At 36.9% G+C, this 16,505-nt stretch overlaps 1 protein-coding gene and 1 non-coding gene across 2 annotated transcripts; one reads left to right on the top strand and one right to left on the bottom strand.

The window, feature by feature from the left end:
- Nucleotides 1-301: 301 nt before the first annotated feature.
- slc7a10b (solute carrier family 7 member 10b) lies at nt 302-13,797 on the top strand. Its single transcript, XM_007244271.4, has 11 exons — nt 302-2,541; nt 4,618-4,822; nt 5,191-5,342; nt 7,480-7,605; nt 8,565-8,721; nt 8,982-9,105; nt 9,455-9,558; nt 10,102-10,198; nt 10,568-10,717; nt 10,949-11,126; nt 12,216-13,797. Exons 1-11 carry the CDS (start codon nt 2,382-2,384, stop codon nt 12,344-12,346), a joined length of 1,584 nt encoding a protein of 527 aa, XP_007244333.3. The 5' UTR covers nt 302-2,381; the 3' UTR covers nt 12,347-13,797.
- Nucleotides 13,798-14,803: 1,006 nt separating this feature from the next.
- On the bottom strand, nt 14,804-14,877 carry trnat-agu (transfer RNA threonine (anticodon AGU)). The gene has a single exon. It is a non-coding gene; the product is annotated as a tRNA-Thr (tRNA).
- Nucleotides 14,878-16,505: the final 1,628 nt, after the last annotated feature.

The raw sequence follows: 16,505 nt of genomic DNA, 5'->3' as shown, positions 1-16,505 counted from the left end.
GTAAATATTTGCTTCTACTGCTCTTACATTAAAATGTCCAGTGGTAAATACATTGCTTAAGTATCCAATTACTGACTAATAAACAAGTAAATATTCTAATTTACATTGCGAAAGATGTCTTTTTAATGTGGCTTATTTCAAAACAACTTAACCTGGTATAGTGTTTTTGCATGTAATCCAGTCAGATTGCAGTACTGATTTATTTAATTGTTAATTTAAAATATGCTAAAAAGATTGAATTATGGTCTAAAATCAGTTTCAGATTTTTCATCACACATACATATTCTGATTTTGTTCAGTTTTCTGTTCACTTTTTTTCTGTCAGTGTAGATGTATCGACAGATGCATGTTAAAAAAAATATTTCAGGCTTGATTGAGAAAGCTTTAAGAGGGACATCATTTCATATTATTAAAAGAAAAATTCCAGTTACTATGGTACTATGGTATAGTGCCATATTTTCTTGGATTAGTGGGTTCTTAGAAGCAGTTATTTTGGAAGACCACCACAAGATGGAGCCAATGATCCAATAAATGTTTTTAGGCCAAAAAGACAATTGTTGATTGTTGGACAAATTGCATTAGAGGTCTATGTGCATGTGACTTTACCCTATTTAAGATTTACAGCCATGTTATAGTGTCTTTGTACTAGCATTAAACTAAACTTACTGGTTAAATGTGGACAGTCATATATGAAATTTGCCAATATCTGCTGCCTGATTTTAAACTTAACGTAAACGTAAATGGTCATGATGAGTACTGGATGTTGAACTATATCGCTGTTAACCCTGTAATACTTGATCATTTTATCATCCTCAAGGGCAAGTCAGATGGCTTCTGGGTCCATCTGATACTGAAGGCACTTGGTGAGTATGCTCTCACTGTCTCAATTACCAATTACTCCCTCATTGAGCAATCTGTCTTTCCCTCAATTTCTCTCCCGCTTTTCTCTGTGGCTCTTGTGATGTATTGGTTTTCTGCTCGACTTCTTCCTTTAAGTGCCGCACACTGCTGGCAGTGTTTTGGCCTTCCTGCCGGCTTACAAAGCAGCCCCCCTTTTAACAGGCTCACTGGCGGGGATCAGCTGAATCCTGGGCCCTTTATTGTGCCACCAGTGTTGTTAGCCAGGGAAAAGCTGCAGCACAAATTCACGACTTGACTTCTTAAATTCCACGCCAGGGATCCTTTCAGGGTGAATAAGGGTGTGAGGAAGCCTCTCTATTGTAAAACACATGTCCCAGTGCTCCTGAGATCTCTTCACACTTTTCTGATGCTTTCTTTTTGCCTCCTCTGTGTGGTGCCCCATCATGAGCATCTATCTATCCTAGCAGGAAGTACATCAACCTAACAACAGTCCTGCAGGTAGCTTTAGAGCTTTAGAAAACCAGTCCGGGATATTGTATACTTCACTGTACTTAATTTTTTTCTGCCACATCAACTCGCATCAAGTCTAGCAAGAAAATAAATTAGATGTTTTGATTCCGGCCATAAATATATGATATAATATTTTACGTGATTCGTTAAATACAATGTCTGACCTCTGACTTTTCACATACAGCTCATAACTGATTTCCCAATTGTCAACTGAGCACATTTTTTTTTTTATTATTATCAAAGCTGAACCACTATTGAAAGCTGAACCATTATTCTGACTGATCTTCAGCACATGAGGAACATAGTGAGCAGGGCCATGTGTGCTAGATGTGAGAGAACAAGAAATCACTGTGCCAAGCATGGTGACAGGGGACCCCTGCTTTAGAAGCAGGGAAGTGGGGGGAGGAACTGGAGTTTTGGACTTTTTTAAGAGAAAGTCAAGCTGGTATTGACCCTGCAGCAGTGTTTCTCCACCATGGTTCTGGGGCCCACTGTTCTGCACATTTTAGGCATTTAAACTGTGTTACATTTAATTTAATAATAGTCTGTTAATAAGCTAATTGGTTTGATAAACAGGTGTGTAAATGTGCTGAGAGAAAACACTAAAAAGTGCATGGCTTTGGGCCTCCAGCGCCAGAGCTGAGAAGAAACACTGCCCTACAGCATACAGTACATAGCCGCACACCTTTGCAAGAGACTCTCCACTGAGGGTCAGTGCAGGGGCCCAGTCAGTCCCTGCAGATGGTCCCACAAGACGAGCTTCACACCTTTTAAAAGAAATGTCTAAAAAAAACGAGTCAGTCGGACAGGACGTGAACCTTTAAACCCGAGCTACTCGTCGCTGAATCAATCACACACCATGTCCTCAAACGGAGCAGCCGAGCGGTAGTTAGCATTCAGTCCTGGGCAGCGGTGGAGGCTGCGCATGCGCGTCCCTTTCACCGTGCCTGAATGCTGTGAAGGGTTTGAGGGGAGAGACCCCGGGGCTGCTTTACTTACGGACTACTGAAATGGATGGAGCGGAGCGGAAAAGCGGCGTCCGCGCCAGGCCAGAGCCACAGGCTCCGAGGAGCACCATGAAAGACAGGAAGGTAAAGGAGGACACGGTCCCAGAGAGAGTGACCCTCAAAAAAGAGATAGGACTGATGAGCGCCTGCACTATTATTATAGGTGAGTTGTTTACTGAAGAAGAAATTATTCGAATATAAAAAAACACTTTAGAAAGTTTCTGTGGAAGAAACCCTGCTCAATTTTATGTTATTGTGTATTTTATTTTTTCATTTTGGAAAGAGATAAGTTCAAACATCTCTAAAGTGGAGGGTTTCCTTGTCCAGCTAACTTAGTTGATGTTCACTTGCTTAGATACTTTTCTAGCTTACTTTATGGGGAAGGTTCTCAGACAGGGATTAACACTGCATTTGTTTTTTGTTTTTTTTTTATTATTATTAAAAGGATTAATCCCACGAACCTCTGTCCGGAAAATTTACATCTTAAATTTTAACAAGACAGTTTAAACCAGACCACAGGAAAATGTGAGCTATAGTAAAGTGTAAGGCACAGCTAGTTGCACTGCTATATTAATGCACCTGAAGTCTACTAAAATCTATAGCTATGTAATCTGTTGAGTAGTCAGATTACTATTCAATAGAGCAAGTATGTGTCCGTACGCTAGTAGATAATACAGGGGAACTGTCAAAGAAAACATAATTTTCTTTAAGTCTGAGTAAAAGTCAGAGCTGTGAGATCTGAGGACAACACAAAATATAAGCTATTATTAAAAAGAGGGCAATGTGTTCTTGATAATCAATACAGCAATTATTTCTTATTTTATTACACCTGTATACTATTACTTAAATAAGTATATGTCATGTATGCAATATAAACCACCTGAAATATTATTAAATTATTGGAATGTGAATTTCAAAATTTAAGGCTAATTGGATAGAGACATTTAATTTTCAATTTAAGTTCTGTTACATTCAAATCCAGACCCACAATTTAAGTTTACTTTAAGAGCATCATAGAGCAAGATCTATATCTTTCCTATTCCTTTCGGATGACTTTTTGCTTTCAAATAAAAGACACACTGAATATGGTTATATGAACTATGCACATTTACTGATCTGCAAATTTTTACTTCTTTAAAAAGTGATGTGTAGGCTGCTGTAGTTTCTTCAGAATCTCCCAGTTGGATCTGCTCCTTGTGGCAACCCAGGCTGTCGGCACACTGGAGTAAATGATTTATTCCTGCTCTTATGTAATCAAGTTGTGTGCCACTTGGCTGCCAGGGAAGAAAGCGTGAGGAGATTCACTTCCATTTGCAGTGTTCTGTGTGAGATGCTGAATGAGGTGCTTTTACCTCTGTATGTGTATTTCTAGCTTTTGTTCAGTATGTGGATGGGTCTCAGTCAGGGCAAGTCCTTGGCAATCGTCTCCCTTGACATGTGTCAAGTACAAAAAGAAATACTATACAAGTGAATAGAAGGAAAAAACAAAAAAATATATAGTTTTGTATGTCTTTGTTAGCATATTATTGTATGAGAAATTAAAAGTACATTTTACCTGCCATTTTAATAACAATTTATTTAAAAAAACTTGTTACATGTCTCGCATAGAAATTGTAGTCCGATCCTGACATCCCTGATATTTTCATGTACAAGTACATATCTGCTGATGCAATAAATACATATAAATTTTTTATTTTAACAAAAATTAGGATTACATCTGTGCTGCAAAACACGATCTAGCTAGATGCATCTGTGTAAACATATTTGACAGTTTGACAGAAATCACATCTACAATAAATGCAATAGGGGACACAGTACTATAACGAAAAACAGCAACTTCACAGAAGAGAGAGAAAACATTTCCAACTTTCAGTGAAATTCAATTTAAAAAGAGTTTATTCTAGGTCACGATGAAAAGTTTGTATTGGTCCATTCATTAAGACATTTTGACATGGTATAATGGACAGTTTGTGTGTACAAATTATGTAGTAATCTAAAAGAATGTAGATACTTGTAGTTTATTGGACAGAGATGACAAGTTCTTGTCCAGTGACTTTTGACGTGTTCATTTATATGTTACTTAATATTGTCACTGTCACACCAATAATGGCAACATTACAGAATGTTAACATAATGTTAATGAAAGTTAGATTCATGTCAGATTTTATGTTGTGATGAGGTTTTATTTTCTGCATTTCTATTGTTTACCTGTTTATAATTTGTTTTTTGTTTTCTGCAGGTAACATAATTGGTTCAGGAATCTTCATCTCTCCTAAAGGGGTTCTAGAGCACTCGGGCTCTGTTGGCTTGGCGTTGGTGGTGTGGGTGTTAGGAGGTGGCATTGCTGCTCTGGGCTCTCTCTGCTATGCTGAGCTTGGTGTCACCATTCCCAAGTCAGGGGGGGACTACTCGTATGTTACAGAGATTTTTGGAGGCCTTGTAGGGTGAGTTTAATATAACAGTTTGTATATGTGTTGATTTTTTGCTTTGCAAAACATCTTAATCATTACAACAGATCAGCACTAATGCTTCATATTATCCCATGGTTTACCTCACTGTGCAAATTAAGAAATGCACAAGGTAAAAACAGGTTAAAAAGGTGCATATGCTACAGTATCATAAATTAAACCAACTGTATTGATAATATTCGCTAGAAGTATTTTTAGTTTTTATACCCTTGTCTGTGATGATATGCCAATCAATAATTTACCATAACTAAGTTATGGCCTCAGTTTACAAATGATAGACTCTCCCAATTACAATAAACTCTTATATTGTTAACTCGTGTTTTTTATTCTCTACTCCTCTCTAGGTTCCTTCTGTTATGGAGTGCTGTGCTGATCATGTATCCCACCACTTTGGCTGTCATAGCCCTCACCTTCTCCAACTATGTCCTGCAGCCTGTTTTTCCTAACTGTGTCCCTCCCTATATGGCCATACGAATGCTCTCCGCCACCTGCATTTGTGAGTACAGTAGATTTCCATGCCTAGTATCTGACCAGTTCCCAGTACACTGGTCTTTTAATAACGTTAGTTTTCCCATTGTTGTCTTTTTACCTGTTTTTATGTTACTGTGTGTAGATGCCAAATTTCCAAAAAGCATAGCTAAAGACGAAACATTTTTTTAAAAATCTAAAAAAAAAAATGTAAACAGATTTTTGTTTAAAATATAAATGAAATGTCACTTTTTATTTGGAAATTTAGGTATTATTTTATGTGCTAAGCTACTGACAATTATAAAAATATAGAACATAGGTTCAAAACTTTTCCATGCCATTTGTAGTAGAGTAGCAGAGGTTTTGGTAGGGAGAGTACTGTCTTATACAATAAAATGTTAAATGGAGAGCCATAGTAAAATATGAATGTTGTTTTGGGGCTGCTGTAAAAGTGTAAAAAAGGTCACATTAATACAGTGGCTTGTGAAACGGGTGTTGTGTTTTTTTTTTTTTTTACCTATTTTACTTAAAAAATCCAAATATTTTGGAAAAAAATGATACATGCACCTACACATGTACCTAAAAAATATATTGCCGAAAACCTCAGCATGCAGTCATGTAAATGGCTACAGGTGTGGTCTAATTAGTCACTGGGTCTTGCCACGAGAGGGCATGAATGACTGCTAGACACACCTCTACAATGTGTTTTAGATATTTGGCCCAGTTGACAGACTTTGAGGAGGGGCACATCACTGGACTGATACAAGAAGGGTGGTCATTTTGTTGACTCTAAGCCATCCATCAGGCAGCCACCAGCACCTATGTTTTTCAATGGTGTCATAAACTGGAAACCTGCACTCCTATGAACTAAAACAAAATTGTCTTTAGCAACAGGTTTAGGTTTTCTTTGGGAGTGCCCCAATTGCTGGGATTTATGTATATATACATTCTGTGGTCGCATGTGTTACCTTTCATGACCGGCCTTTTTATTGCCGTTTTTCAGCAGGACAGTGGTCACCCACACACACAGCCAGGTTTCCCAGGAATTCCTCGACTAGATTGCAACACTTCCTTGGCATGCCAGGCCCCCAGATTTATTGCCAGTCAAGCATTTGTAGGACCAACTGTGACACCATTTTTGGCTGCATATAAGTGTGCAGGATATATAGTCCCAACTGCACTATTTGTTCCATATTGTAGCACACAAAGACACTGGTGAGCACATCATGTCCTAATGGGTTCGGCTCATTAACCCAGCCTAAGAAACTGTGAAGCAGTAAGGAGTAAATGTTATAGTTCTTGGCTCTGTTTTCTTTAGACATTACTAATTGCCCAGCCTAAAGCTATGCATTCCCACAGACGTGCAATTTCATATGGACTTTACAAAAGCACTTCTTCCACGTTTTCTTCAAAGTCTTTTAATGCTGTAAAGACCCAACAAACAAGAATAAACAAAGAAGTGGGAACTCTGAATCTTGACTTGTCCACTCAAAGGGAACAATGAGCTGTGGGCCCACAGCACTTGACTGTGAAGTGAAAGACATGGCTGTGTCCACAGCGTGTGATTACTGCATTAGCTCTTATTATTTACTCTTGTTTGGGGACAGAAGGACCCTGAAAAGGGGAGAGGTGCTTCATCCTTTTACTGACCTGTTCGTCACTCACTATTTTTGTTCTCTCACAAAGAGAGGCAATTTGTTAGCTGGGGTTAAGAGGAACAGCCTTTTTTCACAGAAGGAATAAGAGAACATGTAAGAAAAAGAGAGTGGGAAAGTAACAGTTTTCCTCAGCATTCCCATAATGTTGTACCAGTCAATTGTAAAGGCGCATTTGTCTCATCATGCCTTGACATCATAGAAGGCTCCAGCTGGGAGAGCACTTTTTTCAACATTTATATTTGGCAACCTACATTTCTTACTAAAGACAGAGTTAATGTTAGGGCCGCATAGTGTCTTTTCTGCATTGTCATTTTAGTGCACATGGGCAACAGTCACAATGTGACTATTGCAATGAATACAGCAGAACAACAAAATATCGTAATGTTTTTTTTTTTTTTCCAATGTCTTGAAGCCCTAGTTAACATCTTTTGTTTCGTAGCATTTGGTCTATAAATTACAATTAATTCTAATACTGGTGTTTGTTTGTGTGTTCCTCTGCATTTGTAGTATTTCTGACATGGGTTAACTGCTTCAGTGTGCGTCTAGCCACTCGCATCCAGGATATCTTCACTGTAGGGAAGCTGATGGCCCTGGGCCTCATCATAGCTGTGGGAATGGTGCAGATCTATAAAGGTGAGGGCATCTTTAAATCAGTGTAAGTGTATTTGAGAGCATTTCCTGTCATCTCATTTTTTTTGTTACTTTCGGATTAATGGTGATTTAATCATCACTAGGAGGGTGGAGACTATCAAATGCTTCCTCCAACACATGACCGACATCACCTTCAGGGTGATGTGGGGAGAGACTGTCATCTATCCACCCAGAGACAGCAAGGCCAGTTTTACTCTCTCAGATTCTGGCTGCTGATTGCAAAACAGCATAACCCGGATTTTGAACTGGGGATGCTTGAATCACAGTAGCAGCACCTTGGAGCCCATGCCGTTTAGTTTTTTAATTGAATTCATATTTAAGCAGAAGAATTCATATTTTTTACACTAGGTTGCACACCAGAGGTCGAATGTATGCATGATGTATGTATGAACGTAAATGTTTGTATCAGGTTTTTTTTTTTCTTTTTGGGGCATTACCGGGACCAGCCAGCCCTCTAGTACAAAGTTCAGATAATATGTGAGTGAGCACATGTGGGGAAAAGAGCAGATAATTTACTGAGAGTTCACAGTGGGTTATGCCATGCCTCATGCATTCATTGATGCTGTGAAGCACCATCCATGTATAATTTGATTGTATCTGAGGAAAAAAAAAACTGTTAACCCCTGCACAGTTTAGTGTTTATTCTGCTATTTCTGTCAGCAGTCACATCAGTAAAAAAAAAAGAGAAGAAAAATAAAACACACACATGTCTATTCGTAGTCATACCTGCCCGTATTATAACAGTGACTGCACTGTGAAAGATTTTGTCTATAAACCTGATTTTATTGTATCTCTCTTTTAATTAACATCTGTGCAAATAATTTTATCCCAGAACTGTGCAGGCTTTTTAAGATGTGAGTTTCTGAAAACTGTTTCAACTATGTCAAACTGTGTTTAAACTGTGTCAAATATTGTAATATACACTACCTTGTTTTATTCAGGTAACTATGAGGGTCTTACTCCACAAATAGCATTCGACTTCAGTGGCAATTCTCCATCAGTGGGGCAGATTGCTCTGGCTTTCCTTCAGGCCTCATTTGCTTTCAGTGGCTGGAACTTTCTCAATTATGTCACAGAAGAGGTGGTGGATCCCAGGAGGTGAGGATGAATTTGTACTGTTGTATAGATGCATGGACTGATATGTGTAATTAATAAAACATAATGCCCCATGATTTTATGCTTCGCTATGATTCCAGCTTGATTATGCAAAGTTTACCAATGATTGCGTTTAAGACCTAATGATAGAATGCATGAGCATATGGAAATTTCTGCAATTTTTTCTCCTTAAGCTTTTTTATGTATGCCTTAATCCTCTAATTAACACCATAGTGTTTTAAACATAACTGTTGTTTTGTCAGGAATCTTCCACGTGCTATTTACATCTCCATTCCGCTGGTTACCTGTGTGTACACGCTCACCAATATCGCCTACTTCTCCTCCATGTCTCCAGAAGAGCTGCTTTCCTCTAATGCTGTGGCTGTAGTAAGTACGCACCTTTGTATTTGTTCTCTCTTCTTCTGAATCAAAGCTTATCTGTAGCATCGCAGAGTGTTAGTGCAAGTCTAAGATCAGTTTCAGGATTTGAATACATATATATATATATATATATATATATATATATATATATAACATATTGGATATTAAGGAAATTTTGATCTTAGGTGATCATTAAGTAGTGTTTTACTATTATTATAAAGTATTGTGGCATGTTTTGATATGTTTCCTATATATTCATTATTGCAGTTAGTTTGTTATTAGCTTGAATATAGTCAGAGCAATTATATCAGGTAGTACTGCTACTTATTTATATTCTGACATTTACGTTCCACAGACATTTGGGGAAAAGTTGCTTGGAATGTTCTCTACCATCATGCCCATCTCTGTGGCGCTGTCCACCTTTGGAGGAATTAACGGCTACCTCTTCACCTCATCCAGGTGAGACCAAAATATTCTGGGCTTTGTCCACCTCTCTGGAGGTGTGTCTTGGACACAAACCCAAAAAAGCCTAGTGTTGCTGCCCCTTTTTGGACACTTAATTTCTCATCGTTCACAGAGTAGTTTCCCAGACAGTAATTAAGCCTAAATTATATTAAAATCTCTCCTTTAAATGATGTGTAGTCAAACACTATCCCTGTCTGGGAAACTGCTGATATACGTCTACAACGACATACCTAATCCAAAGTTTATTTTATTTTATTCAGGCACAAGTAGTAATAGTAGTACTAATGTTAAGTATTTATAAATCACATTTGACAATCCCACTTTTCCCAAATGTACTAAATAGAGTTCAAAGGCTCCACACAGTTCCACTTATCTCTAGCTCACGCTGAGGGGATTTGAAATGTTTGATTAAATAGTGCAGGATTAACAGTATTGACTAGTAAAATATATCTCACTTGGGCACAGTTCTTTGCAAAGTGCTAAAAACTTTTACTGCAACTGTATTCCTTCCCTTTGACACGTTTTGTGCATTACCAGGCTTTGTTTCTCTGGTGCAAGAGAAGGACACTTACCCAGCTTACTGGCTATGATTCACTTCAAAAGCTGCACCCCTATCCCAGCTCTGCTTGTTTGTGTAAGTTGATCAATAATTCTCTTGGTTACAATTATGCATGTATGTTAAAATACTTGAGATATGCCTTGGATTCCTTTTGTTATTATTTATTGAAAAAATTAGTAATTTTGTTAACTTATTCAATATTTAATGAACACAACATTTTTGCTACAAAAATTGAAAAATTGCAAGATAGAAAATGTAAATGAAATGTCATAAATAAATCATGTAGTTACATTTCATAGTATAGCAAAATGACTAATACATATCTTATCAGAATGTTCTTACATAATTATTTGACTCTCTTTGTCTTGTAAATCTTTGTTAATCTCTTTCTTTTTTCTCTCTGTTCTTTCTGTTCACTCTCTCATCTCACTTTACATCTCACAGTGCACTGCCACAATCGTAATCATGTGCATTGGTGAAACACACAACCTCATAAACTATGTGTCCTTCATCAACTACCTCTCTTATGGAGTCACCATTGCTGGCTTGCTGTACTACAGATGGAAGAAGCCAAACCTGTACAGGCCTATCAAGGTGTGATCATGCAAACCACTATGTCATAATGAATATTATTACATACTATAAAAAGGCCTCTGGCAGTATCACATCATAAGCCAAACACAAATCTAAACCTCTAGCAGTAAACAGTAATAGCAAAAACGCTCCTAACGGACATTCAGAAATATAAAATGAATGGACAGTGAACTCCACCTTGCTCTGATTGCATGTTCTCACATGCCACATCATCTCCACTCCTCTCCACAGGTGAGTCTGCTGGTTCCTATGAGCTATCTGCTTTTCTGGGCCCTCCTGCTGGGTTTCAGCTTGCACTCAGAGCCTGTGGTCTGTGGGGTGGGTTTGGTCATCATGCTTACTGGAGTGCCTGTATACTTTCTGGGAGTATACTGGAAAGACAAGCCAAAGTGCATCTATGACTTCATTGGTAAGTTAAAGAACTTAATATTTAAATAATGAAATTATGTGTTTGTGAAATTGAGGTTTTATGATTCCTGCTGCTGGAACTGGCTCAGTGTTCGCATTGGCAGGACATAATAACAAATAGAGACACAGTAAAGTGTTTGTACTCTTATTCTGATCTAAGTGTATTCTCTGATCTAACTCAAAGGGTCAGTAAAGTAACAGTATGTATCCTGTGTCGTTATTAAAAGTCTCATTCCATTGTTTTTTTTGTTTTTTTCATTCATTTTAAAATGTCTAGTTGTGATCTCTAGTATGAATGAATGCCATGTGAGATGTTTTTTGTTCCCAGGTGTTTCTGTATAGCTTTGCTTTAGTTCACAAAATGAAAATCTAAAACTCAAAGGGCAAAATGTTTTCAGAGCTACAGACTTGGTTATAAAGATATAGCACTGAGTTCCAGGTAAATGTAACCCTTAAACTTCGCTTAACGTCAGAATGTTATCAGTGCCGCGGGAAGTGCGGCATAGCTCGCTGCCCGCTGCACTGCTGAATGTCTTCAGTTTTGGGTTCATCTGTCCACAGTTAATTGTCAACAAAAATGTTACAGAGATTTCTGTAAGTCTTTAGCTGACACTCTAGGATCCTTCCTCACCTCATAGATCATTCTACACTGTGCTCTTGCAGTCATCTATACAGGACGACCACGCCTAGGGAGAGTAGCTTTCCAACCAGCACATCTCATCACATTAACAGGAATCCTGGCTCCAATTACCTTCTAGAAAAGTCATTAGCCTAGGGATTTACATACTTTTTTTACCCACACTGTAAATGTTAACATGTTGTGTTCAATAAAACCATGCAAACATATAATGTTTTGTGTGGTATTAGTTTAAGCAGACTGTGTTTGTCTATTGTTGTGACTTAGATGAAGATCAGAACAAATTTAATGACCAAGTAATCCCAAAGGTTTCACATACCTTTTCTTGCAACTGTATATTAAAAGCTTTTTTCAAACAATTCCTTAAAATCTGTCATTTCTTAATGTACTAACTGCAGCTTCATAGATATTCTCAGCTCTCATACATGACCATGTGTGTTACCTCTGTTACAGAGTGGGCCACATATCTGGGTCAGAGGGTGTTTTTTGTGGTTTTCCCCCACATTGAACCTATTGAAATCCTGACACCAACAGAATGGACTGACAAGTCTTCCATCACAAGCAAGGCCTCTGGACCTGTTTGACTTTTCTATATATGTATATTGTTTTGTTTGTTTGTCCATTTTATTCTGTTTTTCATTTAGACTCTAAAAATGGGTCCCCCTTATTTTAAGGCCCTAGAATTCAGTTCTTGGGTACATTTTTAAATGCAGATGTCCATGTCTTGTACAATATATATTTTGTATGTACTGTTACACACAATTTATATTGTCACGGTTTTATCTCCTCAAATAGACTTAAACAGTCATTTATAAAGACGTTCTAACCTGCTGTTTAATATATTTAAAAATTATCTCGGTTTCAATCTATATTTTTTATTGTGCCTTACCAGGGAAGATATACTGCAACTAGTAATACGGAATTGTACTGCAACTGTACTTATGCTTAAAGCCTAATGCTTTATCTGAGGAGCTATATCCTGATCAGCATTTCAGCCGTTTAATGTTAGTTAATAACTTTTAGTTTTGTTTTTTTTGTTTTTTTTTTAGACATTAATTTAATGACACATAAGCTGTAGTGCTAAACATATATTTATTGCTATATGTAATTCAGTGAAGTCACTGCATTACAGCATTGGTTACCTCTTACAAGAAAAAATTACAGCTAAAAATTGTGAGATCGGAGATACATGTAATAAAAGTAAGCTCAGCATCATAGCTCACATTCACATTTTTGAGAGCAGTAAGAACATTCTTTACCTTCTAATGTTTAATCTGTGTTATATGTCCTTAAATATTTCTTAAACGTATAATTGTATTCTTGAACTTTGTACCATTTAAAATAATGCATTTGAGTAACTTCCCTTGATAGAGCATGGTCATATCGCCCTACAAACACAGCAGTTGTCTACAAAAACAAATTGCACTAACAAATGCAGACTGCACGATTACAAATTACCCATGTTAAAATATTCTAATGTCTAAGTATGTCTAAGTATGTCTAATGAAATGTGATATACATATGTATTCTTTATGAGCACCCTTTCACAGAAAGCTTTACCATGTAAGCTTTTGTCCACCTTCTCCAGCAACACTGCCAATACAAGACCACCGGTAGTCTGTTTGCTGTAAATAGTTTGTTTATGAAAACAAGCAGAGGGAAATGGAGCTATTAGACCCAACCTGGAAATGAATGAATAGATGAGTCTGCTAGCTCTGTATCCCTGTACTGTAAATAGTTATGCTTGTAATAATGCACATGGAGCTAAAACACCTCACACGGAAATCAAGAGGACACACTGCACTTTTTCGGAGTTGTATATTTTTACAACTTACTCATTTTTGCCTATGCAGACTATTGAGTTTGCTGTGGCTAGAGATGAGATTTGAGATCATAAATTATTTGTAAAGTTTATTAAACAGTGGAAGAGGCACGCTCTTGTTGAACTAGGTGTTTTCTGGTCCTTCATCTTTTTGTAAATGAAATGAGCGGTTTAACAGTTACAGCTCGGTGAATAAAGGATGAATAACGCTTTCTCTCTGGCTGATGATTGCACTGTGGTGGAGATTTAGGATTTAGAGCAAGTTTGGTAACATAATTTAGCCAGGTCTTATCAACAAATATACACCAGAAAGACAACTACCAATCTGTGATACATTTTTAGAAATAATAATTTAAAAAAAAAAACATTTTATAGGACTAATTTAAAAATGAATCCTTTAAAATAAGCAAATCAAATGGTTATTAAATGATATTATGAAAGTCTTGAAGAGCATTAGTTGTATTCATTGTCCTATAAAACATATAAATAAAAAAAGGGGTTATCATATCACACCACTAAATTCTTAAAGTTCTCTTTTTCATGTTTCTAAAATATATATTTAAGTGATACTATTGTTTTATTTTAGGTACCAAACTTTGGGAAAATCTATATTCGGTTGTTCATAAAACAGATTTGATCACTTGTGTGCTGTTCTCACATTTCCACATCAGATATTCAGCCTGACTTTAATACACTTGTCCAAGACCAAAACAGGCTAGATTTCTCTCACTGAACACAAACTGAGGTAGAACAAACATGCAAATGCATTTATTGCATTTTTTGTATAAATTTAAACGGTGCTGGACTTTTGAAAAACTTGATAGCTAATAGTGCTGCTAGTTTTAACTCGATTAATATTGCACATTTTGAAAATATTTTTTCATAAATGTTCGTCAAATATTTATATGATTATGTGCTCAAGAAACTGTCAAATAAATGTAAAAAAACTGCAAAATCTTTACAGTTTTCTAAACTGAAGTATCACATGTTTATTAAATAATTATATAATCCACCACATTTTATTGTATCATTGTAATGTTTCATCTACTGTTTTTTTTTTATATAAAAAGGGTTGTTATAAAAGCTGTAAAGATGTATGTATTGGGCAGAACTGAGCTAAGTATATTAGTCAGGTCCTCTAAAACCGTTTCAATCAACTCATGTTGTCCCTTGGAAAAATTAATTGCCCACCCCTGGCTTTAGGGTGTAGCGGGATAAAAGGCACCGCTGGGATTCGAACCCAGGATCTCCTGTTTACTAGACAGGCGCTTTAACCAACTAAGCCACGGCGCCGATACGTCACGAGCCGAAAGTACCTGTCTTGAAGATATGGGTGGTTGTTGTTGACATTTAAAATGAGAAGCTCGGTTATTTGCTTTATGCAGGAAAGTGTTAATCACTTTGTTTTGTGCCTTTCTCAATGAAAATTTCAGAGTATTTACTGTTTTTCTGTGTTGCAGTTCCGCTGAGAATCTTTTACGGGTTTATGTGACCACCAGAGGGCGCTCCCGCGTGAGTCGAAAATGAACGAGTTCATATGAAGCAAGTCAAGTCAAGTAGTTTTATTGTCAGTACTGCATGGACATACAGAGGATTAAAATTACGTTACCATCCTTCCCAAAGTTACATCAAGAACAGCAAGATAAAAATATAGATATAAAAGAATGAGACACTAATTGTACAACACACCAAGGTCACAGATACGTAACGTTACATACACAAGACAAGAGAAACACAATAGTGCAATATAAGAATGAGAATTACCCAGTTAGGTATGATGGGGGATTTAAAAAGGGAATGACATTACCAGCATAAAAAGAACCCGTATAAACAGCAGTACAAATATAAAGGCATAAAAGCTCAAGGCTGATAAAGTGAACGAGTGTCACAGTTCATCAAAATCAGAGTTTACAAGTGTTTGAACATTTTTTAAATGTAAAATGTATTACTTTTCTCTAAACAGAACTATATAACCTATTTCAATACATAATATAAGCCAATTAAACGAGCTTTAACTCCAGCATTAACTCACCGAGTAGCTCACAGTAGCAGTAATTCGAGCGACATTTGATGCCTAAGCCAGTTTACTGAAGAAAAATGTAAAGACACGGATACGTGCTCTTTACTTTTTAAGAAAAATAATTTATTCTACTTTCCAAATTAAATGAATGTCCGGGTCAAGTATTTAGTTAATCTTTTTAATTTGCGTTTTAACCGTTTAGCTTTATCCTCCCCTATTTATTTTAATCATCACTCGTGGGCTCCCTCTAGCAGCGTCCAGTCATTTTCTGCAATAACGTGTGAGATAGGAAGTGGGTAGTGGTCCTAAACTCCCACCTATAAATTGGGAGCATATCAGTACAAACACTGTTTTTACAGGTGCACAATATCGCCACCACAACCTCATACTTAACAGTGGGAAACACAGGCTTTTCGATAAGCACCAATTTAACAGCAACTGCAGCAAAAGATACTGGATAAAACACAGCTCATACAATGCTACTCAGCTCTTCATTTTGTACTGATACCAAAATATAGTTTGTTAATAACCCAGCTAACGGCTAGGTTACCAATACCTGCTCTTCTTTGGGGACATAAAATTGAAAATAAAAAGTATAAAAGATCTCAGGTCTTCAAGTATACTAAAATCTCTTGAGTCGTACCCTCAAAAACAAAGTAGGAACTTCTGAGAGGATATCATTACTCCAGCAGGGGCCAAATTATTTCCAAATATTTTTATTCACTGAAAAGAATGTAGATGTGTGTATGAAGTCCCTACAAGGAAATGAAACGAAAAAAATACATGGGATTTAACATGGGTGAAAAATGATCCTGCTTGTAAAATGACACAGCTCAATATTTTGTGGAGGATGGGTCCCCTGAGTTTGTTCTATATTAACTATTAACTAACTAATGTTAGG

This window comes from Astyanax mexicanus, chromosome 2, assembly GCF_023375975.1.
Source record: "Astyanax mexicanus isolate ESR-SI-001 chromosome 2, AstMex3_surface, whole genome shotgun sequence".
Taxonomy (NCBI): Eukaryota; Metazoa; Chordata; class Actinopteri; order Characiformes; family Acestrorhamphidae; genus Astyanax; species Astyanax mexicanus.
The sequence above is the reverse complement of the archived record's forward strand: the minus strand, read 5'-3'. Positions and strand labels throughout refer to the sequence as shown.

What these genes read in the sequence shown, in the direction of transcription:
- slc7a10b (XM_007244271.4), top strand. Translation starts at nt 2,382, where the DNA reads ATGGATGGAGCGGAGCGGAAAAGCGGCGTCCGCGCCAGGCCAGAGCCA. An exon ending in GCTCTCCGCCACCTGCATTT is followed by an intron (nt 5,343 to 7,479) that starts GTGAGTACAGTA and finishes CTGCATTTGTAG; the next exon opens with TATTTCTGACATGGGTTAAC. An exon ending in GTGCATCTATGACTTCATTG is followed by an intron (nt 11,127 to 12,215) that starts GTAAGTTAAAGA and finishes CCTCTGTTACAG; the next exon opens with AGTGGGCCACATATCTGGGT.